Here is a 27,918-nt window from a genome sequence, read left to right on the forward strand (position 1 = left end):
AAAAAAAAAAAAAAGAGTGCTCAAGCTGACAGCAAACTTAAATATAAAAATCAATATAAAAAATATATAATAGAATATGAAAATGTAAAAACACAAAAGGTGTAAAATGTGCAATAGAGGAGCTGTGCAGGTGTGTGCATGATTTACAGTAAAACATAACTACCTAATGATATTTTGTTCTGTTTCAAAGTACGAGATGTGTGATCCCAAATGTTTATTACTTGGAGGACATTTCCACCAGAGGACACACACACACACACACACACGCACGCACGCACACACGCACACTCACACACGCACACACACACACACACCTTACCGTCCTCCAGAGGTGCACACACTGTTTCTATGTATGTGCCGGCTCGGTGCAGACAGAGGTTGTAAACATGGCGGCGGACGGGATGGTGCTCACCAACCACGACCATCAGACCCGAGTGGGGATTCTGACGGGTAAGGACACCGTGTGATATTTTAAGACACAAACCTTCTCTGTCGTTCACCTGTGCTGCATTTTCCGTCGGTTGCTTGCGCGCGTCGCTGTCACGATACGAAACTGTCATCGCCGCCGAGCTAGCCAGCTAGCTCCCGTTAGCCTGGATGCTAAGCTAACCGGCTCCGTTGACTGTCATTGCTCTAGCGTTAGCTGCCTGACAGGTCGGACAGATGTGGAGATTGCTACGAAACGATCATATATGCATTTCTGTACACGTATTTGGAGCGTTTATAACTGCATGTAAAAACTAGAAGTCACATTTAGTGTTGTACTTTGATTGATATCGACAGTGTAACGAGATATTTTAATCAGCGTCAAGATAACTGCTGTCAAACAGAACATCCGGTTAAAAGTTTCAAAATAAGACAGGCTATTACTTGCGAATACGGGCTGATAACTGGAATTGGAATTTTATTTTGAAGACAACAATGTTCTTTTCCGGTTTAGCTATGCTTTTTTGCTGCTAACTTCACTTTACATTTTCGAGCAAAGTAGCTTTACCGAGCCTACACCAGCTGCATTATTCATGTCCCTTTGCAGATCCGATATGTTAGCTGCTTCTGAGGATGCTTTACATTAACATTTTTTTTTCATGGATGTTTCGGCAGTCATTGAATTTACGCAAACATGTTTACACTCGGTGCAGAGATATACATTAATAAATAATAAATCTTGCGTTTTGTAGCCAATTAAAGCTGGTTACATGGCGAGGCTGCAGCGTCAAAGCGGAATTAATTCTGTAGTGCAGGTTTGTTTGAGCAGCTTTCCTCATTAGCTCGGTGGATGATCGCCTGTGAATCGTGCAGGAGGGTACTGGAACCAGTTTAGAGTCGTGTGACTGTCACCAGTAGCCCTGCTGCCTCCTTGTCAAGGCAAGAGAAGACGTGAGAATAATGCTAAGAGGATGCAGGCCAGCTGCTGGCTGGGATGTCTGTCGTGGTTTTGATGAGCTAGCACCTCAGCTGACAGCAGATAACCCCTGTGACCATCCAGCTGTTAACCACAACCTCCCGTCATGTGTTATTACACGATCAGAACCATATATATCCAGTGTGATGTGTCTTGTATGAGGAGGAGAGCTGGGTCATGTGTGGGGTCATACATGTAAAAGGTTTTAATTTTTACAAAATGCTTAAAAAATATATTTTTGTTTTTACAAATGGAGTAAAGGTGACATCAGATATATTTTTTAGAATGACCACATGACCTTTGTTTCTACTGACCAAAGCATCAAAGGCTGATAGAGTACTTAGTGAAATTGTAATATTATCAAAACATCTGTTTGCCTTGTGGTTCAGGACAAGGGTTTGCAACAACTAGATTAAAGCTACACACTGCACTTGGTATGATATTGCTTCAAATGTGAGTCCACTAGTGCACCAAATGTGTCTTGAAATTAATCCACAGCCAAAAATAGTTCCCAACAAATGCACTTTCTCTCCTGCCTAAGCAGGGTGTGTGAAAAAGCTCACTGCCCAGCTGTTATGGGATATCAAATATGTATATAGTTTGCCCAAGCTTAATTTCCCGTTGGGCACCGTGAAGTATGTTTTATCTTATATTAAAAGTGTAAGATATTTACATCTTTCAGTGGGTACACAGTCCTGTCTCATATAATACATTCAGTAATGTATGCATTGCAGCACAGAAACTGTCCTCAACAACAATCAATCCACATCAACCTTTGAAAAACCTACAAGTTACAACAAATATTTATCTATAGCAAAATGCTGTTTGCCTATATTTTTCTAATCCTAATCTATTTTGAGTGACACAGTACAATGTTAATTCTTCTTTTTCTGGAAAATGTATTTGATGTTCACATAAATATTATCGCCCAAACTATATATTAATTAAATGTTAGAATTGCTTGAAATGGGCCGACTGTATATATCTAGGGTTGTCACGATACCAGAATTTGAAAACTTCGATATGCTACCACTAAAAATCAAACTATACCTGTTTCAATACCACGGCAACATAAATATAAGTCCTGTGTGCTCTGTATTGGGTAATTTCTGGTTTTCAATGACCAAACATTGCAGGCAAACTCCTGCATACTGTCTAAATTGTACAAATACTTTTGCAGAGTTTAAGAACGGATGCTTGATTATTGCAAAAATCACAATCCTGATTATTTTGATTGATACTTGGATCACGATTATTAGACATGATTACTCATTGATTTTACAACCTCTGCATCACATTTTTGTGGCCAAAATAAAACGGCAAACACTTTGAATCATTTACCAAAATAAAAGGCCTCTGGACAAAACAGCAAGCAGCACAGTATTTGTCTTATCTTGATTATCTTGTTGTTGAGTTTTAAATTTGAATAATTAATGCCTTTCTTTAGAGATTGGAAAGTGGATAAAGTCAGAAATTGGGGAGAGAGAGAGAGAGTGGGGAATGAGATTCAGGAAAGAAGCCGCAGGTCGGATTTGAACCCGGGCCACCTGCTTAGAGGACTACAGCCTCTGTACATTGGGTGCACGCAGACTAAGCTACCTGCACCCTCTAAAATAGGTATGTTAAGGATTGTTTAATGACACAAAAATGAAGAGCAGGATAGTTGAGATAAATTGTCATAGTTAGGGTCTCTTATAAATCTTTTTGTCTATGTGACTTTCAACACTGGGACACATTCTAGTTTTTGTTACAACTGCCTAATTGCTCAGGAAGCTAAGACACAAACTTACAGAACTTGTTGGAGAGTGAAAAGCTTTTCTTATTGCACATGCCATGTTACTCGTCAATTATTTTAATATGGTAATGATGTAAAATACAAACATGAGGATCTATACATTCATATTTATAAAGCCAGATGAAATTGTATCTGTAGGAGAGGAAAAAGTCGCTTATGGAAACACAAACTTTCCCCTAAAGACTGACATAGACGGCCTGGATGATCTCTAAATATTTGTGTCCTTGAAATCAGCGTACTGTGTTTGTTTAAGATAAGAGGTGTAACAGATTTGAACCCATAAGTAGGCTATCTTTTTTTTAAAAATTCCTTTCCCATATTGAGTTATTACATTTAAAAAAAAAGTTTCATGTATTCAGAGATATGGGTTTACATCCCTGTTAAAAAGGTATTTTACTGACTGTAAGGTGAGAAGGTTGATAACAGTCCTATTCATCAAGTCATGTTCCAGCAGCTGGTCAGCAACACTTCACATAGCTTAGCATACATGCCAGACACTGGCTTGTAGTTTCATATTTTCTGAATGGACATAATAAGTGGTGTCATTTCTATCTAACTCAGGGCATGAAATCAAAGGAGAATTATTCCAAACGTGCCAAACTATTCCCTTAAATCTTTCAGGCAGTGAAACATTCAAACAGAGTCTGAGTTGTGACTGATTAAAGGAAGGTTAAACGCACTCGGCAGGCTTTTAAAATCTCTGTTTACACTTTGTATTTGAAGTGGATCTAGACAATCTCAACATTTTACTTCAGCAATTCAGTTGTCTTTTAAAATATAAACCATGAATCAACGGGGATGTTGCTGCTGTCAGTACGCTAAAAGAAAATGCTTTAATTTCCTAATGTATGAATGGGGCTTTTAGTATTTTAAAACCTGGTCCCCTTTTTAATTTAATTTGGCGTCTAGATTATTAATAGGTACACAAAAATAATTCCTTCAGTACATTCAGAAGACTGAGGATTATGAAAGAATCGAATTCTTGCAAGTGTGCAACATGAAGATGGACAGGTCGTACCATAAACCACCACTAGTGCACATTGCAGTATTCAAAGTTCAGGAGGAGGAGACCGTTATTGGCTGGACCTTCAACAGTGATGATGCTGTGCCCTGTGTTTGAGTCCATCGGCTTCAAGATTGATCCTGACCAAAGGTACATCACGAGGGGATATCCCCTTATAGAAGACCATCTCCCTCTTACGGAGTGAGGGTAACAAGCGAAACCCAGCTCGACAAGTCTGCACCCATCCTGGTGTCACCGGAAACAGACTTCTGTATCTGATCATCATGTGACTTTGCTTAGGGGTGCATCAACTTGTCACCATCAATCCATCAATCAGTCATTATTTGTAAAGCACCAATTCATAACAAGTGTTATCTCGAGGCGCTTTACAAAAGAGCAGGTAAAATACCATACTCGTAAAGAAAGATGGGATAGGGGGAGATGAGCTAAGATGTATTCCTCGCGTTCCTGTTGTCCACACTTCGTTGCCGCTGAGGTGGAGGTCGGAGCAGGCCGTGCATGAATGAGGACGGCGGTGGTTGTGGGGGACGACACAGTCCGGTGGTGGTGGCTGGGCGTCAGGAACGTCCAGTGGTAGTAGTGCCAGATCACGGCTCCGTCTACTCGAGAGCCTGGCCTCTGCTGCTGGGACAAGGCCTCCCAGGCTTCTAACACAACTGACATAGAAGGGCGGGGAGGTGGGGGGATGCCGATCCTGAGGAACCTACAAGAAGCTCTTGAGCTCAATGAGAGCTCAGGAGCTCCCATGCAAATATGTGTTTAGTAACTAAGATTTACAGATAGCAACATGCAGTAATATCTTATGAATGCAAAGAGAGCGAGAGGGAGAGATAGGAGCTCATGGTGCCAGTTCCCCCGGTAGTCTAAGCCTATAGCAGCATAACTAGGAGCTGGTCTACACCAGACCATGGTGTGGTGGTCAAGATTTACTTTATTGATCCCTAAGCTCTCCACAATAAAGATGATTGTTGTGGGGAAGGACCTATTTAGGACCTGGTTCCTACCAGAGAACACTACTGGTAGAGAAAGCCTAAAACAATATTCAAGTGAGCAAAAATGATGGAGGCGGCTGGACTGGACTTTGAAATGGGCTCTGTGGTCAAACTTACCCACCTGAAGGGAGCAGACTCTTTAAGCTTCTGTCTACACAACTAACAACACTTGGGGGCACATGTACCACTGAGGTTGTTAATCTCTAATAAAAACCAGGGATGTTGCTGCTGTTGCTTGGAGGACTACCTCCATTGCTGAGCCTGTTTGGCTGTGGTTCTCCAAAAAAATGGAAATAGCTGCCGTTTTATGTTAAGATAACGGTAAAACAAGGGGGTTTGTTATTGACACTGAAGCCTAGGAGAAGAAGGGGGAAGGAGTGGAATTAAACAAGTGGATTGTTGGTTTTGTATTGTGTTGTTTAACATGAACATGATTTATTTTTGGGGAGGAATGAATGGGGTAATTTGCTCTTAGTTATGTTTTGATTGCTTATATTGCTTTGTATATCTCCATCAGAAGGTTTGATCCCCTGCTCCTGCAGTCCAAGTGTTGAAGTGAAAGACACTTAACCCCAATTTGTTCCTGGTGGAACTAGCATTAGCTTGTGAATGGGAGCAGTAAGTACTGATGGGCACTTTACAGTATCCTCTGCCATCAGTGTGTGGATGTGGTGTGAATGTGACTTGTAGTGTAAAATCCAATTTGAGTTGTCAGACTTACAGTCCATTCAACATTTAGATTGCTTTAGTGGCAGCACTCAAACTGGCTGTGAAGGCTGAAATGTTATACCTGGCAGCCAAAGGGGCTCAATTACAGTTTGCCCAGCTACAACTTGCTCATTTGTATCAACTGAGTTTCCTCTGTTTGGTAGACATGCAGTGTTTCAATGATCAAGTCTATTTCCTACAAGTGATCAGTAATATCATCCTCATATGGATCCTGTGTGCGGTCTTCGGTTTCTGTCTCTTCTTCAGTCAGTGACAGCTGCTACAGGAACTTGGCAGAGGACAGGAGTGGAGTCAACCTGAAGGACCTGGTCCATGATCCCTCACTGTAAGTCTACATAACGTCTATGGTCTGCACAGACACATCCAGTTATGTTATACACATATGATGGGTTGATTAAACTCACATCACTCTTTTAACTCCTGCAGCCTGGGAGGATTCATATCAGCTTACAAGATCGTTCCAGATGAGATTGATGAAATCAAGGTATGTGTTTTGTTTTGTTTTTCACACATGAACAGAAACTGTAAGCGGCATGTTTGAACTCAAACGGATACATTTTTTACCCCGACTTTTTCCTGCCACCCTCCTGGTAAAATGTCACCGTTAAGTCAGGATGGGCTGATAATATTCAGGAAATTCACTACTGTATTACCATGTGGGGGGGGGGGGGGTGATGTTATGGTGCGAATGACACTTAATTACTTGTGCACTTAATAAATTTGCTTCATAATCTTTTCTGCTTGCCAGTATATTCTACCGGGCTCTTGGGTTCATACTGTGGATAAACTATAATATTAGTGTTGAACTCCACTTTGCCCACCATCTTGGATATCTCATCTAAATATAATAAACACAGTGTCCTTTTAACATCTTGGCCTGCCGATTGGGATCCCCAACCTCTGGTACAACACAGAAAACTGTAACGCTGTGAGGGACATGTGTGGATAAAAACTTTTGAAGATTTCAGGGGCAGGCTGACATTTTGTCGAAATTTTCAGGAGTGCATATGTGTGAACAGCTCATGTCGTCCCCACACTCGTCCTAAAATGTCCTGTCATTCTCCAGCTGTCTTATCAATTTAGGGAAAATGGCCATACCATTGTCTAGAACAAGGCTACATGATCAAGAGAGAAGCCTTCTGAGTGTCTTTGGTTTGTCATATTGTGACGAAGGTCTTGTCAAAATTAGTTTGCAAGCCACACAGAAATGTTAGTTTCCTTCTCAGATATAGAAGATATACTTTATCAATTCTACAAGGGCAAATTCAATTTTACACTCTGTTGTTTAACATGCTACACACACATGCACACACAGGATCCTATAGACATGCACTAATGGAGAGATGTCAGAGTGACGGCCCACAGAGGGCGCTCCAGAGCTGGTGCCTTGCTCAAGTACACCTCGGCAGTGCTCAGGAAGTCAACTACCACCTCTCCAGCTACCAGACAAATGTATTTTCTTGGTCTGCAGCGGGACTTAAACCTGCGACTCTCCGGTTCCCAACCCAGGTCCCTATAGACTGAGCTAGTCCCCCCCATATTAGCAATAATGGAGTTTTCCCCTCTGGTATCCTATTGGTCTCGAAAATCTCATACCAGTCAAGCCCTACTCTCAAGTGTTTTTTTTGCAGTAACCATCCATCAATCAGCCAAAAAAAAGCCAGTTGTAATTCCTCACTCCACTGCTTTTCTTGTCTCTGAATGAATTGAAATGTTCAGACGAGCTCCTTGGAGTTGTTAGGGAGCCGACAGTCTGATTCAAGTCACATGGGGGACTTGATTGAGTTATTCTCTTTGTTTGTGTTTATCTCTGTGTACAGGATACTCTTTTGGAGTGGTGTGATGATCTAGAGCTGAATCTCATTCTCACGACTGGAGGAACTGGCTTTGCCCCGCGAGATGTTACACCTGAGGTACAAACACAAAGAGACACTGACTTCTACACTTATTCAGGAGGGGGGGGGGGGGGGGGGATGAGCAAGCCCTTGTTAAAAAATAAAAACTAGCTTTGAACATTTGTAATTTAACTAATGGACCCTGTTTGTGTCGTAGGCCACCAGAGAGGTGATCGAGCGGGAGGCTCCAGGTATGGCTCTGGCCATGCTGATGGGATCACTCAACGTTACACCTCTCGGCATGCTGTCTAGGTGAGGATTAAATATTTTCACTACACTGTTCACAGTCAGTCAGTCAGTCTACAGCATGTGGTGCAGTACTACAGTATTCTCTTAATCAGTTTTGTTCTACCCAGATTATTGACTGTGGTACCCTCTCCTGATCTAATCTCCTTTCCTCCTCCTCAGGCCTGTGTGTGGTATCCGTGGTAAAACTCTGATCATCAACCTGCCAGGGAGCAAGAAGGGCTCTCAGGTAGGATTCTGACTTCAGTAGTATACATGCCTACTCATGTTATCCTACCCGGGACTTGAAAAGACTCAATACTTACAATACTTTCAGACAGCACAAGTTTTTGCAGGGTAACAATTTACAACACAACAGTTAAATTCCTGTTGTGATTATTTCCCATCATGCACCTGGTGGATATGTACAAGTAGCAGTTTAATATTCAGATGGCATGTAAAGGTCCTATATTATGCTTTTTCTGGTTTTATATGCTCTTTAGTGTGTTTTCCAAGTGTCCTGTGCATGTTTAGGCACATCTATGTGCAAAAATACAAAGTCCGCGGAAACACGGCTTCTCCTACGTCCTCCTGTTAGCTGTAGCATTAGCTGCATGCAACACTCAGTTCTAGCCCCCCTCGAAAAAATGTTGTCAGTGTGACGTCTTGTCAGTGTGATATCACTGATCTAAGCCCATTGGCTCGTTGTGGCAAGCCCTGCAGCTTATGTTGCACGCCTGTTAACTTCTGTAGCACGCCCACAATATGCCGTAGCCTGCGGTAGCACAGTAGTGCTAAGGTGCTAATGTTTATGCTCCCCTCGGAGCCAGAGTGGCTGAGCGACTGACCAATTACAGCAGAGCCGACAGGCCGACCAATCAGATCAGACTTGGCACACGTGGGGACTCTGAACGTGGGCACTTCAGAGCCTCAGAGAGAGAGAGTCAGAAGAGAGCCGGTGCATGGAGCGGCATTACATGAAAACAGACACTTTTTTATAACTTTAGCTATTGTGAACATACTTTAGGTACATAGATTAAATATACGAACCCCAAAAATGGCATAATATGGGCTCTTTAAGTTCTTGAAACTCAAAGTTTAGGGTTCAGATTGTTCATGGCCCTTTGAAAACTATTGCTCAGTCCCACCTCTAGGTTCTGAGTATGTCTTTAGTCTTTTGTTATCAAAATAGTGTCAGATTGAGGGAACTAAAAGTTCAGAGGTCAATGATATAAACCAGTTGCTGGTCTGTGATTTCAGTGTTTAAAATGGAGCATTTGAATAGAAAGACGGGCGGTTATACACACATCCTGTAGGTGCAACAATACTATCACCTGTTCATCATCACAAAGTTCTAAAGTTGAGCTTTTTCCATGTGTTGATTTCTCCAGGAGTGTTTTCAGTTCATCTTGCCTGCTCTGCCTCATGCCATCGACCTGCTGCGTGAGGCCACAGTCAGGGTTAAATCTACACATGCCGCCCTGGAGCAGCTGCCCTCCCCTTCCTCTCTGATGGGCAACACGCACTCCAACGCACACTCCAACATGCACACCATGGAGCGCGGCACCCAGTGCGAGGAAGAGGAGGAAGAGGAGGATGACAGGAGGAGAGGCCGCCATGCGCACAACCACAACCATCACCAGCATGGCTCCTCCCACATCACCGCAGCCGCCATCGCTGCCAAGGTAACCAGATGACAGGACACACCGCAAGCAGTGCAGCTTCTGGAAAACTTGTTAGATGAAACTTTATTGTTCCCTGTGGGGAAATAAGGCTACTTTACTATAGACAGCTGATGCTCAAATACTGTAGGCAGGACATCAAAGAAGAAGTTGCATCCAAAAAACAATCTGTGACATTCCCAAATGTGTCTTTGGGTCAAGCTGAGAAAGGTTTCAGTTTTATTCATCCATTAGGTGTTCCAACTTAAGTTGTGGTGTGACACTTTTGGGCACAAACTATCAGCATCTGTGTCTTAATGAGGCCAATTTCCAATAAAAAAAAAACAGAGCCTTGACATTAAAAGTATCTCCATGATAATTATGTAATGAAAACAATAGTTTCAATTATGAAACATAATTTTATAAAGAAATTGATGCAGGTTTTAATTTATGGGGAACAGAAAAACAGAGCTCTGATTTTATGCACCATTCACATGCACCTCTTGGGATCTTTTATCAGAAACTAAAATATTGTTTTTGACGTATTGCGGAGAAAAGTGTGTCTCTCCTGTTGTGGATAAAACGTCACTTTCTGCAGCGGTGTGTTGATTACAGGGAAGTTTGAACAAACTACTTTCAAAGCCACACTGAGGTATGATTGATGGGCCGCAGGCGATAATGCAAAGCATCATGTTCAGATATCGGTATCCAGATAAATACTGTTAGAGGTGGCATGTCATAAGAAAAGAACTTTCAATCATTTCAAATTAATTTTTAAAGCCATTTAGATTGGTTAATGTATGAATCACAAGAACCAGTTCATGCTGTAAATGTGTTTCATTTTAGTGTCACCTTTTGTGATTTCATTCATTCACCATTATGAAGCACTACATTTCATCTCACTCACCTGTCTGTCAATGTGGAAATGTGTGTGTGTGTGTGTGTGTGTGTGTCTGCATGCATGTATGTATGTGTATGTGTCTATGTGTTTGTGTCCATCAGACGAGCCATGCAGTGGTCATGGCTAAGGGGGGTCCATACCTGCCTGGAAACACACCAGCCCCTCCCACTCATTTCACATGCTCCTGTACCCATGACACACAGGTGAGCCTCTCCTCTCCTCTCCTCTCCTCTCCCCTCCTCTCCTCTCCTCTCCTCTCCTCTCCTCTCCTCTCCTCTCCTCTCCCCTCCTCTCCTCTCCTCTCCTCTCCTCTCCTGTCATTATTCACTTCATCACTGTCTCTGTTCTGTAAACATGGATGGTAGTACTTTTTAACTGGCCCTTAAACAAGTTTTAAAGTATACCATAACTTCCCATTTTGAGACATGAGGGAGTCTCTTCTTAACTTAAAGCTGACAAGAGTGCAAACTTTGACTCAAGATGGACTCCACAGTTCGGCAGGTAAGTTAGTAGTAAGGCAGATTAGCCAAGCATGCATTTCATTTATAGCTGACATCCACAGATGTTGTCTGTTTATTTATTTTGTCATTTAATCACCGTACATGAAACACCTCTGCCAAAGATTCAAGAGCTATCTAAAGAGATATTGAATTGATCGATCGTCTTTGAAGGATATGAGTAAAGGTAATAGCGAAATCTAAGATCACTCGTATAATATAAACACATATTTTACACCAAAATGGTTAAAGTACTTCTACAGGATGATCTAATAATACAATAAAATGTGTAGATGAACGGCACGATATTTAAAAACTGAAAAGGATCAAAAAGAATATATTTAATGTTTGGAGTGATTCATGTGCAATACCTGCACATTCCCACAACTCCGTATCATTTAAGTGTCTTTCAGATAAATACTTCTCATATTTAGGGCCTTAAACTTTGAATCGTCTTTTTAAAGAGATGGAAAATTAACAAGCCGAGGCTGCAGCTCCACAGAGTCTTCAATGGTGGCCGTCGCTTTCCTATACTGTTTTTGCCCTCCACGTCACCCCGCCGGTCACGTGACTGAAAGCTATGAGAGAGATGGAGAGAGAGATACATGTTTATTTTTTTTTAAAACGTGTTGTTTTTTTTCACCTAGCTTTATGATTTGGAGTTTGCTGCTTCTCCAGATTAGTGGAGGAGCTTGAGTCTTTCCATAAATCCAAATTTGTACGTCGACAAATCTTTAGCTGAAAGTAAAACTACTGAAGAAAATTATGTTTAGCATTTAAGCATGTTTGTATGTTTGTGTGTGTGTGTGTGTGTGTGTGTTGTGTGTGTTGTGTGTGTGTGCGTGTGTGTGCGTGTGTGTGCGTGTGTGTGCGTGTGTGTGCGTGTGTGTGCGTGTGTGTGCGTGTGTGTGTGTGTGTGTGTGTGTAGATCCCGGACTCAATCATATCCCGAGGCGTTCAGGTGCTTCCTCGAGATTCGGCCTCTTTAAGCTCCACCCCCTCCGAGTCACCGCGGGCGACACAGGCAACTTCCCGCCTTTCCACCGCCTCATGCCCAACACCCAAGGTACACACTTACCTACACACATGCACGCACAAGATAATAAAGTCATATGAAATAAGAATCAATGAAAATTACTGTCTTAAAAAAATGTATGAAATTGAAATGCTGCATTTTGCATGAAAGTTTAAGTTTCTAGTTCGCTTTGAAAGATATAGAGGGAATTCCAAGAATGTTATGTTGCTGCTGCAAGGAGAAGAAATCTGACTACAATTTAAACCCCAAAAAACTAAAACCAATTCAGGCTTCTCCTGCATCATTTGAGTTTTTGCTAAGTATTTTTTATCGCTCTAATGTTCACGTCTCACTCACTGCAGACTCTCTGAAGAGCAAAGTTTGCCGATGTAATTTAAAAACATCTTTTTGTTCTTAGATTGAGATCACTCACATGAAGGTAAAAAGTTACAAACCGTTGCAGACTTCCCAACTTAACCTTTACGCTCGGCCTTTCACTCACACGGCTCCTCCCGATTATCAATACGTTTAAAAGCCTCGGGACTGGTGTGGTGTTTGGACTTGAATGGGAGCGAATGAGACTGTGAGAAATATCTTCAGTTGTCATACATTTACATAAAAATAATCCCAAAAATATAATGAACTAAATCGCAAAAACTCAAATAATGCTGGAATTGTTTTAAATGTCCTGTTCGAATTACTATAAACACTTAATGAAATGTAGCCTGTACGCACAGCAAGTTCAGAAATAGTTTCAAGATTTATTTCCAAGTTCCCTTCTGTTTTAAACTTTATTAATCGTTTTTAACGGGAATTTACGTTCAAACCTTGGCTCTTTGTTTGGTTTTGTAAACGCTCCTGTAGATTGCGTTAGCCACCACAGTGCAACTGTCTGTAATGGCTGCAGTGAAATCCTTGTTCCAAATCAAAGTTTGTTTTCTCAAAGTTCTTGTTTTCCTCGCTGACAGGTTCAGATTGTTATGCTAAATGTTTTACCAGTTAAAATAAATATTCCTGCCATGGGTTTTTTTTTAAATTTTTATTCAATCTGCACAACATCCACCACACTTTGCAGAACACAGGAGTTGCTGGTCTACTGCTGCATCAATGTCCTGTTTTTGGTGTGTTCTAAAGGTCACATATTCTCCTTCTTTCCAATCAGTTTAAGTCTCAGAGCTCCCCAAAACATGTCTGTACAGTTTCTTGTTCTAAATCCACTCTGATCCTGTATTTGATCATGCCTATAAACCCCTCTATTTCAGTCCTGCTCAGAACAGGCTGTTTCTGTGTCTGTACCTTTAAATGAGCTGTGTCTGACCACGCCCCCTCTCTGGAAGTGCTTGGGTGGCTCTGGCTTTCTCGCTCCATGTCCTATTGTTTACAGTGAGAAGGCAGACTCAGAGGGCAGAACAAACACCTAGCTGTGGGAGTGTCACCCACCTGTTGGAGGGGCTACTGCCCTTTGTGATGTCATGAAGGGGAAATCTCCAAACGGCCTGTTTGAGCACATATTTTCTGAACAGTGGAGCAGGCAGAAGACGGAGAGGATGGGGGGTTTGGAGACAGACTAGGGAAACATTAGTGTTAGAAAAACATGGGGAAGTTTATTTGGCATGATATGTGAACTTTAAAACTTTATGTCAGATGCGGCAAAAAAACTTTTTTCAATGCACAATAACACTCAAGACAGCAGTGAACTATCAACTCCAGCGTTCAGTGATGTTAAATTACTTATTATGTCAATGGAGTGTGGTGGATTTAAGAGTGAGATGCAACAGCTGTTTGCACTTTCAGAAAAAGCATCCTCCTGTTTGATGAAAACGTTTGTTTCTATATGAATCCTTTTGTAACGTTGTTTGAAATTACAATAAAAAAACTGAACTTTTAGATGTAACACTTTGAAAGGAACATTTTCCAAAACTGAAGTCCTGTACCAGTTTAGGACAAAATTACATCTTTATCTTAAAGGTCCTATTATATTGACAATATTAGATGCAGACTTTGTTTTTCAAAATGTTGCATCATTCAATATTTGGTGGTTTGCAGCTTTCATTTAGTTAGTGAAGAGTTTTCCTCTTCAAATGAAAACCAGCACAGTAAGAGTTAAATTACACTTACAGGGATGAAAAGAATAAGAACAAACAGAGACAGTAGGAATAAATAAGTACAGTTACTGATATTTCCACTACTGCCTGCTGACATCTGATGTGTAAGAAGAGGACAGATTAGAAACCTCACACTGGTTCCTGTTCTTACTCACTAAATAATCGTCTGCTTGTCTGTGTAATCAGGGAGTTGAACGCAGAGCTGCTGCTGTGCTGTTTCTCAGCGTCACAGCGAGGACTTGTGTTGTTTATGTTTCCCATGTCCTGTTTATTTTACATTATTAATAGATAAATCAACATGAAAGTCTTTTGCTTTGCTGTCCTGTTATGAAGGAGATATATTTAAGTCAATCCTCAAACACATTTGCATCAAACAATGAGCAAATATAGAATATGTGTGTGTCTCTCTACAGGTTCAGTCACGATGTGGCAGTAATGAGAACATTCTGAGAGCCAGTAAGTTCAGACTGCGTGTGTGTGTGTGTGGGTTTGTGTGTGTGTGTGTGTGTCTCATTAACATGCCAGCCTGTCTGCAGATACTTTAGATCACAGAGGAAAATGTAGAAACCTTTATGGAATAAAATGTTTACCATTTACTGTCACACGTTGTTTTAATCGTGTCTCTTTGTGTGCTCGTGTGTGTGTGTGTGTGTGTGTGTGTGTGTGTGTGTGTGTGTTTTAAGGCCACAGTGCGGTGGACATCAGTAAAGTGGCTCGTCGTCATCGAATGTCTCCGTTCCCGTTGACGTCAATGGACAAAGCCTTCATCACTGTTCTGGAGATGACACCTATCCTGGGAATTGAAGTCATTAACTACAGAGGTGAGTCTTCACAAGGGTGTGTGTGTGTGTGTGTGTGTGTGTGTATACTGCAGGTATGTGCCTCTATATTTTATCTGACCTGTCTGGTGCTATTAAAGGAGCACAGTAAGGGCGTACGGAGGTAATCTAAAAGATCGACTGTTTAGTTTACTCTTTAATCACTTTCTTTGCAGTTCTGTCATAAATCAAAACGGTTTCTATTGAGTACATTTTGATCCTGTATCTTGTTTTCTGTGCCTTGACTGTCTTTCTTTCATGTTCTGTGTGAAGCACTTTGTGACGTCTGCTCTTGAAAGGTGCAATATGAATAAAATTACTATTCTCATTATTTATACTATTATGAGTAAGAGAAGACTCTAGTGACTAAATGTGCTTTAAAAGTAAAACAGAATCTGTAATTTTATTCTGTTTGAAACATCATTTATTAGAGCCTAATCATTTAATTGTATTTCATGTAGATTGTAATACTCTATATAAACACGATTTGAGTGTTTGTAATTAGAATATGGTTTAGACTAAACTTGGTCTTACTTTTTCAGACGGTATGGGTCGAGTGCTCGCTCAGGACATCTATGCCAAAGACAACCTTCCTCCGTTTCCTGCCTCTGTTAAAGATGGCTACGCTGTACGAGGTAAGACAATCTTACATATTACTTCATCTTATCAGATAATCATTACGTTTAGCCATGATAACACCATTAACTGTGGCGTTAGAAGCAATGCAGAATGTTTAAACTTGAGCCCCATCTTTACATATTTTGGGGTCTTAATTGTTTTATAGGAACTAAAACTCTTTTTATTCCTCATCTGGCAGCTACAAATAACTGGAAAGGCTGCGAAAGAAACTGCATTGCTATAAGCAAATATTTGACCGTGCAGGCCTCTGTAGTTGGATGTGTACGACTGCCGTGATGAGAAACCTGTGTTCTATGAGAGAAAATCATTGTTGTTGTTTTTTGTTAATATATCCTGGTGGCTTTGATTAGAGCAGTGCATGGATGTTGGATGTTTCTGCTTCAAAAACAGGAAGTCATCAAAAACTTAGAGTAACCATCTGAGCCTGTCAGTGGTAAAACAAGCACTTTTTGTTGTTAAAGTTTGAAAAAGGATTACATTGCAGCCCTTATAACCAATGTCACAGCTGACAACTGAAGCAATCTCCTCAAGTGATTCCATAATGTTTGTCCCTTTCAGTCATTTACGCTACGGTGTGTAACATTAAGGGCTTTTTCACACTTTAAAAAATCTCCTGATATTTCCAGGAGGAGCTGTATGTGTGAACGCAGACACTCTGACTTCACCCGGAGTTTCTCCTGCCAGACCCCGAGTAATTTTTCCGAATTAAGTCAGAGTGAGCTGATGTGAGAACGCAGCAGGATATTCTCTGGAGATTTCACCTCGAGCGAGCAAGAGGGGGAGTGACATTTTTGTCTGTGATGGGTGCACGGTGCATTGAGTGAAAGCACAAGACCTTCGTCAGCCACTTCCTCGTTGTTTTTTTTTAACGTCATGTCTTGCCTCAAGAGACCCCCGGCCCCCCCTTCCCGTCAGACAGGGATTGTCTCCCGCTGTGAGGTGCATATGTGAACAGCCAGGTCAGGAGAATATCCGGAGCAGTCCTCCAGAAATGATCTAGATATTTTCAGGAGTGGGATTTTCCATCTATCTTTAAGTTCTTCTTGGCATCGAATTGATTGGAGATAAAAATATATATATTTAAATTCTCTTCCTGATTTCCACCTGAATCTCAGGTATCAGAAGTCATGTTTCCATTTCCATACTTAACCTGATTAACATCATTATCATTGACCTGTAGCTGCTGATGGCCCAGGAGACCGCTTCATCATGGGAGAATCACAGGCTGGACAACAGGTCAGCGTTAATACACTAACTCTACACTAATGTTGGAGTCCTAGATAAGATGACCTTTTATAAGTAAAGCTTTAACATGGCAAACATTTTTAAACACTTCTAATATTCCTTTAAAATCACTATTATTACAAAAAAAGTAGAAAACACTACTTACCCTGCTAGTCCTGCTGCTGTGTTGTCAAAATAACTGTTACTCTGTTACTACTGAAGTTTTAACTCTTACTGCTGTTGACGTAGTCTCACCACCAGTACTCAATGACGTTAATGTGTCTGCTGCTTATTAGTACATTTTTGTAGCTATTGTCAGAAGTTGTACTGTTTGTTTTTGGCTTTACGATAATGGTATAGTTATAATGGTCATATCATTTTAATTACCATATTTTGAGAAAGAAGTTAATTTTATTTCATAACTTATCACTTTTAGTTTTGTCAGGATGCAGAACAAGCTCCAATGTAAACCCACCTTGGGCAATATTAGATTACAGCTAGAGGCATCTTGCGCATTAGAAGTTAGGTACATGGTAAAAAGAATAATGAAGCTGCTTTTCAGAGCGATAGATGGTTCAAACATAGCAGGAATTTTAACTTAGATGAGTTTGGTGTAAAAGCAAATGTTCCACGTGCTTGAAAGAGGAAAAAACAACCTTGAAAAGATTCTGTACAGATGTTTAGCTCATACAAGATGCAAAAGAGGGGCAATGACAAGAACGAGTTGAACATTTGTAGGGTTACACACAAAAAGATTTAGGATGAAGTTCACTGCATGCAAATTAGAAGATCCTTTGTTTACATTTCGGTGGGTAGCATGTTGGCCAGTTATAAGGAAGTCTGGGAAGATTTTGTTGTTGTAAGAGAATACTACTCCAGCATGTGCAGGAGGAGATCAGAGAGAAGATAAGTAGTGCTGTTTTGTTTGCAGGGGCCACCAACATCAGCACAAAGTTATTGTTTCTTTAAGTTTCTTTAAGGGTAAAATATAAAATACCATAATGAATCAGCATTTTTTGAATAAGCGTATAAGAAGGTATATAACAAATATATTGAAAGCTTGCTCATAAAATGAGATTTTAGGAGGACTTAGGACCTTACTGTGTTATGACATTTTAAGACAATGTTACTGGAGTATATTAACCAATTAACATCTGACCAAAACAGGACTATATAATAGTTTTTGTGTACGTGTGTGTGTGTGTGTGTGTGTGTGTGTGTGTGTGTGTGTGTGTGTAGCCTACCCATACAGTGATGCCAGGTCAGGTAATGAGGGTGACGACCGGGGCTCCGATTCCTTGTGGAGCTGACGCTGTGGTACAAGTGGAAGATACAGAGCTGCTGCGGGAGTCTGAAGATGTAAGTACACCATGCAGGACGTTACCCTCAACACTGACATGTTTACTCCTGTCCTCCTCAGTAGCAGCTCTACTTCACCACTATCTTAAAAACAGAATGTGTTTATAAAGCAGACCAGGTGTAACAACAGACTTTCTGATTTCAGGGCACAGAGGAACTGGAGGTGAGGATTATGGTCCAGGCTCGACCTGGACAGGACATCAGGTAAAAACCAACAGTCACTATTTCACAAGGTTGAAGCTAGTTGCTATAAAAGCTACATGACTCGAGTAGTATGATTGTAACATGTTTGTGTGTGCACAGGCCAATAGGTCATGACATCAGGCGAGGGGAGTGTGTGTTGGCTAAAGGAACACACATGGGCCCCTCAGAGATCGGCTTGTTGGCTACAGTGGGAGTGACCGAGGTCAGCGTGCACAAGTTCCCTGTGGTGGCTGTCATGTCCACTGGAAACGAGGTAAATACAGTAACATAAAAGAACAGTTCCTCTGCAGATTACAGTCAAAACAAGCCAGGCTCTACTAATTACCAGAGGTGTTTAAGACAGAAGCAAAAGACTCATCCCAAAAAAACTTGGTGGAAAAAACACATAAATAAACACAGTGGAGTATAGGCCCGGTCAGTTTAGGTCGATTAAGGCCTATTTCAGAAAATATGGTACACACATACGTTTATTTTTTGTTTCTTTGCATTCATAGTTTTTTTGTTGTCTACTTAAAACATGTGGGTTGAATTATTTTTTGTTTTCTGTGACTGCAGCTGTTGAACCCAGAGGACGACCTCCACCCGGGTAAAATCAGAGACTCCAACCGCTCCACTCTCCTGTCCACCATCCAGGAACACGGATATCCCACCATCAACCTGGGCATAGTGGGAGACAAGTACGAGCACTAAAGCTTTATATAGGAAACAAAACACTCTGCTTTGTTCACACTTAAGTTTCCCCAAACAATTTAGTCAGACATTAATCTTCAACAAAAAAATCAATAAAGTGAAAACATACAAAATAAGTGCCAAGTTCACAATATACTGTAATTGCACAGATTTTTGTGGCCACTGTGGCTCAGTTGGTAGAGTCGGTCGTCTCTCATCCGGAAGGTAGAGGGTTCGATCTCAGCTCCTGCAGCAACATGTCCGATGTGTCCTTGGGCAAGACACTTAACTCTAAGTTGATCCTGCTGTTTTGTTGATGGGATGGTGGGAAATGAACACACATGATATTAGGCAGATATGTGCATCAGTGAAGGCGATAAGCTACAGACAAATTCAGCTTATTACCTGACTGAGATAGTTGCTTATAAAAATATCCAGTGACAGGACTTTTACTCTCCAACCTTTTAATCTTACATTTAATTAAAACAGAAGGAGAGAGGTAAAACAGGAGTGATTTAATTTGTTGAAACAGAGGTCAACACATCCAATCTTCAAGCTTTAGAAAACTGAATCCTTCGCTTCCCTTTATGCCGACTGATTTCATGTTTTTGCTTGAACCTGCTTGCCTTAATAATCCCCTCGTATCTTTCAAACTCTACATCTTGTGACACAAGTTTCCATGAAAACTAAAAGTGTTCAAACCTTGTTCATCTTAACCCTGATGAACTCCACAGTTTTAATTTCGCAGACTTGTCAAAGCTCCTCCACACGTCTGTTGTAGTGAACTGCTGTGTCATCCTGTGTTTGCAGCCCTGATGACCTGCTGTCAGCTCTCCATGAGGGAATCAGTCGTGCTGATGTCATCATCACCTCAGGGGGCGTGTCCATGGGAGAGAAGGTAACCGCCTACCTTTAATTTACAGTATCTAATAAATCATTTTCAAAGTCAGTCTGTTGGACTGCTGATTTTCTGATTACTATTTAAGTTTAAACACAGTATTCTTCATTATCTATGTGTTTGTTTTCATCAGGACTATCTGAAGCAGGTGCTCGATATTGATCTTCATGCCCAGATTCACTTTGGACGAGTCTTTATGAAGCCAGGGTGAGAAGGAAACTGCAGCTTTTACTGTTTTTAAAACTTTATTACAGCCAAAACTACGGTGGCTGGGAAGTTACAAAGTGTATATCACTTTTACAAAGCTTGGGACACATTTATATTTTGGAAAAACATGTTTACAATGAATTAAACAGAATTACATAAATACATACCTTCCCTTTAACATTTTAGAAAACAAATTTACAAGATCAGAAACACTTTTACAAACCACAGAATCTTGCCGGAAAGGGAATGCACAAAATGCTTGAAGTGACCCGGAAGTGATTGAGTGAGGAAAAAAAAAAAAAGAAAAGTGGCCTTCATTAAAATATTTTTTTAAATCCCAGAGACTGTCCACACGAACAGCTAAATTGAGTTAACTGTCTTCAGCTGGGTTTTCAAGCATCTTTTTTCTTTCACCATAAACTGCATGTCACACATTTCACACAGTCTTTCCACCGATACAAACCAATGAGCTGCTCCATTAATCACTTCGGGCAATTTGTACATTCCCTTTCCGTGGTTTGCAAATTTGTTTCGCATCTTGTAAAAACTTTTCTAAAATCTAAATTTGTTTTTGCCTTGGTAAAAGTGTGTTTCTTTTGTTTTCTAAAATGTAAAAATGTGTTTATTTGTCTCAAGCTTTGTAAATTGGTTTGCACTTCCCAGCCACTGTAAGTTTGATCATTTATAAAATAATCCCTTAAATACTAAAGTAGGATGCCATCAAGATAGAAAATAATGACCTGTGTGTTTCTGCTCCTCAGTCTTCCTACTACCTTTGCCACAGCTGACATCGACGGAGCACGGAAACTCATCTTTGCCCTGCCAGGTACGATTCCCATCTCTGAAGTTACTGTGTGCTGTGTGGGTGTCAAAGTGTGCCTATCCCCTGTTCTGTCTCTGACACACCACTGCTTAGCCCTAAAGGCCTGGTCTACTGGTTTTAGAGATCATTTATCTGAAGGCATGTCAGATTTGCTGTACGTAACATTCACCTTGGCACCAGAAGAGCAGACACACTTCTCTGGTAAACAACACAAGGGAGTTTGTGTTTCCTAGTTTTAGTTCAGCTGTATTCGCCTTCATAATGTTTATACATTTCTTGTTTTAAACGGCCAGCTCTGATAAAACCCATTAATACGTTGCACTGGAAGTGTTTCATGCAAATGGAAAAAGTGCAACTCCACAGACAACATAGCACTGTGGGTATGCAGAAGTTGTGATTGTTATCCAGTAACTGTGTGTGGTTTCTGTTTCCAGGTAACCCTGTGTCTGCAGTGGTGACGTGTAACCTATTTGTGATTCCTGCTCTGAGGAAGATGCAAGGCATACTGGACCCGAGGCCTACAATTATTAAAGCTAGGGTAAAACACACACACACACACACACACACACACATGAAAACATACACAAATTAACATATCAAGGTCCCTTATTGGTATTATGTGATATATAGATATATATATATATATATATATATATATATATACACACACACACACACACACACACACACACACACACACACACACACACACACACACACACACACACACACACACATACATACATATTGGAATTAAAAGTGTAACAAGGTCAAAAGGATACCCAGCATTTGTCCAAAGGTTACAGATCCACCCAAACTTTTCCTTTAAGTGTCCAGCATTTTATTAATTTAAATGTTGTTATTTCTTTCAGCTCTCCTGTGATGTGAAGCTGGATCCAAGACCAGAGTACCACCGCTGTATTCTCACCTGGCATCACCAGGAGCCGCTGCCCTGGGCCCAAAGCACAGGTGAGGACACACACATAAACATTTACTGCACACAGGGAATGTGGCAGGACTCTTGCATTGCTCTCCGTGTTAGATTGAATATTTTGTGATATTGTAACCAAGGCAATAAGAAGCGTCGTCCTGTTTTAAAGGCCTGCATCCTTTTTCTTTACATGCACATGTTTTGCTTTCGTCAGCTGAAGTTTTCACACGGGAGAAGAAGAGCCAAACAGCTGGAGATAGATAACAACAGTGCTGTGTAGCCGTTAGGGATTTGAACCGCTACCAAGACATTTTGCATTTAAACTATTATTTGATCAGTGACAAACATCTTTTAGAAGTGAGACTGTGCGATTAATCATAATGTTGCAATACACACTTGTATTGATATTTTCTTAAACCCTACATCACACGGGCTGAACAATATTTTGTTTGACAAAGTTAGGCTGGACAGCGTTTGAGTTTGTGTATTCACTCTATCAGCTGCTTGTCGCCCCACTCTCTCCGGTCGAGCTATGGCTTCGTTCATGTAGGCTGTTAAGAGAGTGAACGTGACCTTCAGCCCACAAACAGCATGGTGATATCAGTGAGTCAACAGGTAGTGGGAGATGGTGACCTACTGCTTCATAAAGGTTCTGGTTGGTTGGTTGATGCTACCCACAAGTCTACTTGTAAAGTTTTATTAAGATACGTGTGACTTCACCTGTTTTTTCTCCACCTGTTTTTTCTCCACCTGGACATAATTTGATAATGTTCATTGTTTTATGTTTAATGTGAATGATGTTGATTGTTTTCTTTTTTATTGCTGCAGCATGGGTGAAGAGTTCAAGATAAATTTCTGACTCTGTGAGACAATAATCTTGATCTCAATCTTGATCTGTTATCACTTTACTTTGCAGGCAGAGGGCAGAAGCCTTAAAGTCCCAAGAAAGTTAATTATTATTTTTTGGATCGACATAAAAACACTTTGTTTATCTGGTTCATTATCTAAACTTTTCATATCGCAATTATATACCCCCCCAAAAAATTAAAATAAAATATTGCAATGACAGTTTTTCCCCAAATTGTGACGCACCAGTATTCCCAATACACAGACTCAGTTGTAGTGCTTCATGTTAAAGGCTTCTCTCACCCTGTCTCTGTTTCTGCAGGTAACCAGGTATCCAGCAGGCTGATGTCAATGCGTAGCGCCAATGGTCTGCTGATGTTACCTCCTAAAACCGAGCAGTATGTGGAGCTGCACAAAGGAGAGGTCGTGGACGTCATGGTCATCGGACGGCTATGATGCAGGTACGTCGTCAGGGGAACACCATACAGGAAATCAAGCCCTTCCATAAAAGGGGTGTGAGGTTTGTTCAGGGGTTTTACTTCCTCTGATCGGCTCGGAAAAACGAGCCAGGACTTTTTAGAGCTTGTTGGGGAATAGATTCTGTGATTGTGTGTTGTCCTGTTGGTTACTCTGAACACTTTGTAGGAACAAAACTTTTTTAAACTATTGTTATTCCTCGTCATATGTGGGGACAAATTTTCAACATCTGTTCAGATGGTAATCATCATTGATTGCGGGGTCTATAGACTTAACGGAAACCCGCACGTAAACATCTGTAACACAAACGATTCCTTCCGCAGATTTCAACGTCACTCGCTACCGATTACCATGGCAGTGCCAGGACTTCCTGTCTGGACAGGAAACGGGCGGGAAGTGATGCATGTCTACCTGGTCGCCATTAGCTGTGATGTCATATGCAACAGCCAATCGGAGCCAGCGGAGGCTGAATCCTCATTGGTCTGCTCTGAGGAGATCACTGTATTTCAACGGAGAAAAAAAAATGTGAAAAAAATATATGAAATATGAGATTTATTCTGTAATATTATTATTATCCTGATGATAATGATTATTAATATTCTTAATTAATATTCTATTTATTATTATTATTATCATGGTTCTGATTGAATATTATCATCTTAGTAGTAATCATGCCCTCTTCTCCCTGTTCATTTGCTTTGTGCGTTTGACATTTTCCCTGGTAGATATAGAGATATAGAGACTTTCTCCTCCTTCCTCCACTCTCCCTCGCCTTTTTTCCTCCTCTACACCTTCTTTCTCTCTTCTTCTTCTACTTCTTCTTCTTCTTCTTTTCGATATAGAGACTCCTTGATTACCTCTCCCTGCACTACCGCTACATCTGCTCCTGAAAGACACAGATCCTTACATCCGTATTGACAGATATATATGAACTAAAGACTTTTAAAAGATATCTTTTGATCTAAGCTGCTCATCAAGTTTGTGCCAGTGCGGTAAATATGACCCATTTTGGGTGGGGGGGAAAAAAAAGGAGAAAATACAAAAGACAGGTTTTTTTCTTTCCTGAGATGACAAGCGGACACTTTCTAACCATCCTGAAACACTAACTCATCATTACTCTCAATGAAAGCCATGAAGCTCTTAAATGTGGATCAGTGGCTGTACAGGAATGATTCCTCTGGTCCAGACGTCAAATATTACTGCTTCTATTGAACCATTATGATTTAATGTCTGATATGGGACACTGATAGATTAATACAAATCTCACCCTGCATTCGAGTGTCTGTATCTAATCTGTAGTTTTATGACATTAAACACAGTACGCACTTGTATACAGAGAAGGTTTCTATAATGGTGCCAATTCCAATATTTTTCTACTATAAAAGGATAATGCCTTTGATATTTTGTATTTTTCTTTTTGTCCAGATCCCATTGAATGACCATAAACAACATTTGGTAATTTCACACAAATATAAATGGGCTGATAACAGATGCAAGATCAAAAATGTGTCAAACAGCGAGCTTTAGGGGCGCTGGAAGAATCAAGTATTTATGCTAAGCTAAGTTAAATAGCTTCAAGATCGAGATTCATTTTTATACAAAAAAAAAAGAGGATTACGTGTTTGAAAAAGCTTTATCTCATTTAATCGATCTTTAAAGTAACTGTCATAAAAAAGACTGTTTCCAAACATTAAAAAACTCTTCCTTCGAGTGGTTATTTAAATGTATTGAGTGCTCCTTGTTTGTTCTTAAACAGCTGAGCACTTTATTTCAAGCAATATTTGCAAACAGGTGGGAGAAGTTCATTTTTTAGGGACTACTTTCAGTTGTTGATTATTGCACAAAATGTCCAGGATCAGGATGGTGATCATGTTAAATGTTTATTTTTGACTTTGTCCTGTACACAAAGCAACACAGCAAACAGTAGAGATTTTAAAGACATGTTAATAGACCCATTAATAGAAACCAGTAAAAACACTAAATACAGCAGTTTTATTTGAAAACTGCCACTAACCTGTTTCTAAACGCTAAGCTAGGTGTAGCTAAGGACACCTTTTGTGTTTATCCACTAAATGTTTTTTTTTACCTTGGGGTGAATTGATTTAAAATTAAATGGAACCAGTATTTAAAAAACACTAAAACCCCCCACTGAATTAAAGAGTTTCATGTTTTAAAAAAAGGGTCTAGCCAACACTCTTTGGAGGGGGGTTCAGGGGCTGAAAGCTGAGCTGCCAATAGTCTATTTCAAGGATATTAAGTTTCACATAAAAAAGGTCTCTTTGAGGCTCCTCAGCAGGGTTTCAGTGGCTGCTAGCTGAGCTGTTTCTATAACTTTAGCTGACTGTTCATAAAAGTTTTTCTTAATGTTATTTAAGTGAAGAAATGACAGTGACCAGATCTTAATACAAAAAGAGTCTTTGGCTTGAAGTGTTTAATTTCCTGGCTGACAGTTGACACTTACAGAAACTGATGGTTGTTACATGTTAACTTTGGACTCAGTTAACCTCAGATGCTCGGACGCTAACATAGGAGCTAAGTACTGTATGACACTAGGCTGAAAAAAAGAGGAACAACGAGTCGACTCTGTACGAGTGATTTCTGAGCAAATTCAAGGCAATGTTCAAACATGTCAAGAGGAACAGTGTGGCTAAATGTTGTGTCTTTATTATCTTTTTGGACAACAATGAAGAAGCTCTGTGGCACACAGGAATACGATTTATACAATTTTGATAACACACTCAATCAAGTTGGCAGAATCTGTTGGTTCGGGTCATTCGATGGGATTCATTGATGGTACGAAAAATACAATATCATCAGCCTTATACTTTAAGTAGCCAAAGATCAAAGACTTTACCGAGATGGCCAATTACACATCTTCATCTTTTTTCAAATCAACAAACGTGAGCGAACAAGCTGCTTGATTGTGCTGTGAAATAAACTTCCAACCCAACATCACTTGAAAGCAGGGTGTTGTGTTCAGGTGCTCGTAAACTACAAAACTGGTCTGTTCCTACCATGACAGTGTAAAGGTGCTTGTTAAAGTCAAAGAAGAAAAAAAAAATCGAAATCATTTGACTGCTTCTCTCTCAATGTGCTGTACGTAGTCAGAGCTACACTGAGAAATCTAGACAACCTTAGGCTGAGTTTACTGTTAGCATAAACAAGCTAGTAGGCTGATTAGTTTCCTGCTGATTAAACACCAAAATTGTTTACCAATTAACAAGGACCATTTAAATGCATCAGATGCAACCTGTGATTACTAAGCATTCACCAATGCACCATACCTTAACTCCTCATGTTCCTCTGATTCTTCCTGTCAGTGTGATCAGTGCCAAACAAACCCCAAGGCCGAATGTCTAATGCTGCATTCAGGTCATATCAGGAAAAAGTGGTACCTATTTGAAATTATTCGTATGTAGAGATATACTAGAGTTTTTTTTGTATATGTATGTTGCTCCTGATTTTCCTTAATTATCCCCAGAGATAACTTCTGGATCCAAAGCTCATATCTCCTACCTTTCCTTTGTGACTTGAATGCAGCGCTAGTCAGCACTTCTGAGCTTTGACCCTTCTCCTGATAGGCTGATACAGTCTTCCTCCACATTCCCTCACCTCTTCCCTCCCCTCTCATCTTCCTGCCCTCCCCACACTCTTGCATGCCCATAAAAGGGGCGCGTTTTTTTCTCTTTGGGCAGGTTTCACATCCAGGCGTGAGATCGGAGGTGCAGCACCTGGGCGGGGTCTCCTGATATGACTAAATGATATGTCCATAGCAGTTGTTGAAGCGATCATAGCTGCTTATCAAGAAAGCTTAAAGTCCAGGATTTTGGTACCAACACTGTCTTCTCATTTTTTCCGCTGGCTCAGATGTTTGAAACTTCCCAGTTACCTCAAATGCACCATAAATCTATCCATCAGTGGCTCATGCTGGGTTCATGTCATAGAGAAGAAATGGAAAGAAGAGTATGCAGAAGTTTAAAGACCCGTTTGTTAGATGAATAAACAAAAAAAAAAGGATAATTCAATTTATGTTTTCTGAAGCTCATATTTACGGTAAAGCCGTGATGACATGAACGCAGCATCAGAACACGTCCTGGCACCTGCCCAAGGAGAACCAATCAAACCCAGATAAATCCATTTGAGTAAGAAGACGCAGGTTATTGTTAAACTGCCTTTGTACTGAGTGATTCGTAACACTGGACTTATCTCAGTGTCACACTGCACACACTATAAACTATGACCAGCACTTGTAATGAAGCAATGACACAGCATTCTACTACTACTGTACAAATATGATGAAGAGGATGTTCTTTTCTGTAATGATAATGATATTATTGAAACTGAAGATGAATTAATAAAAATAATCCTGATTATTCTGTACATTCTGTTTGGCCAAGTCATTCTTGCAGAAAGCTGTGTGATGATCATTTAGGGCATATGGGTATTATTTCAGATTTATTAAAGGTGAATTTTTCTATTTAAAACAACAGGGAAGGGGCAACAGTGGCCTAGCGGTAAGATTGTGCGGCACGTGCAAAGGCTGCCTATAGCCCTCGAAGCGGGCAACCCGGGTTTGAATCTG

At 40.5% G+C, this 27,918-nt stretch overlaps 1 protein-coding gene across 2 annotated transcripts; it reads left to right on the forward strand.

Annotated features, from left to right (window-relative positions):
- The first annotated feature begins 307 nt into the window (after positions 1-307).
- gphna (gephyrin a) lies at positions 308-27,716 on the forward strand. Of its 2 annotated transcripts, XM_020655535.3 has the most exons (24): positions 308-450; positions 6,189-6,267; positions 6,369-6,426; positions 7,763-7,855; positions 7,995-8,089; positions 8,246-8,312; positions 9,454-9,747; positions 10,726-10,827; positions 12,050-12,187; positions 14,655-14,697; positions 14,925-15,062; positions 15,602-15,694; positions 16,879-16,934; positions 18,162-18,281; positions 18,427-18,485; positions 18,585-18,738; positions 19,041-19,162; positions 19,965-20,052; positions 20,186-20,259; positions 21,021-21,085; positions 21,517-21,620; positions 21,955-22,051; positions 23,182-23,320; positions 23,660-27,716. In XM_020655535.3, exons 1-23 carry the CDS (start codon positions 387-389, stop codon positions 23,313-23,315), a joined length of 2,337 nt encoding a protein of 778 aa, XP_020511191.1. In that variant the 5' UTR covers positions 308-386; the 3' UTR covers positions 23,316-23,320; positions 23,660-27,716. The 2 variants fall into 2 exon arrangements, with proteins under 2 accessions (XP_020511191.1, XP_020511192.1); XM_020655536.3 differs by lacking the exon at positions 10,726-10,827.
- The last annotated feature ends 202 nt before the right edge of the window (positions 27,717-27,918 follow it).

This window comes from Labrus bergylta, chromosome 18, assembly GCF_963930695.1.
Source record: "Labrus bergylta chromosome 18, fLabBer1.1, whole genome shotgun sequence".
Lineage (NCBI taxonomy): Eukaryota > Metazoa > Chordata > Actinopteri > Labriformes > Labridae > Labrus > Labrus bergylta.

Bases quoted from the DNA above. Each gene is read 5' to 3' on its own strand.
- gphna (XM_020655535.3), top strand. From the start codon at position 387: ATGGCGGCGGACGGGATGGTGCTCACCAACCACGACCATCAGACCCGA. The intron at 15,063-15,601 runs GTGAGTCTTCAC...TTACTTTTTCAG, and splicing joins TGAAGTCATTAACTACAGAG to ACGGTATGGGTCGAGTGCTC. The intron at 21,086-21,516 runs GTACGATTCCCA...TTCTGTTTCCAG, and splicing joins ACTCATCTTTGCCCTGCCAG to GTAACCCTGTGTCTGCAGTG.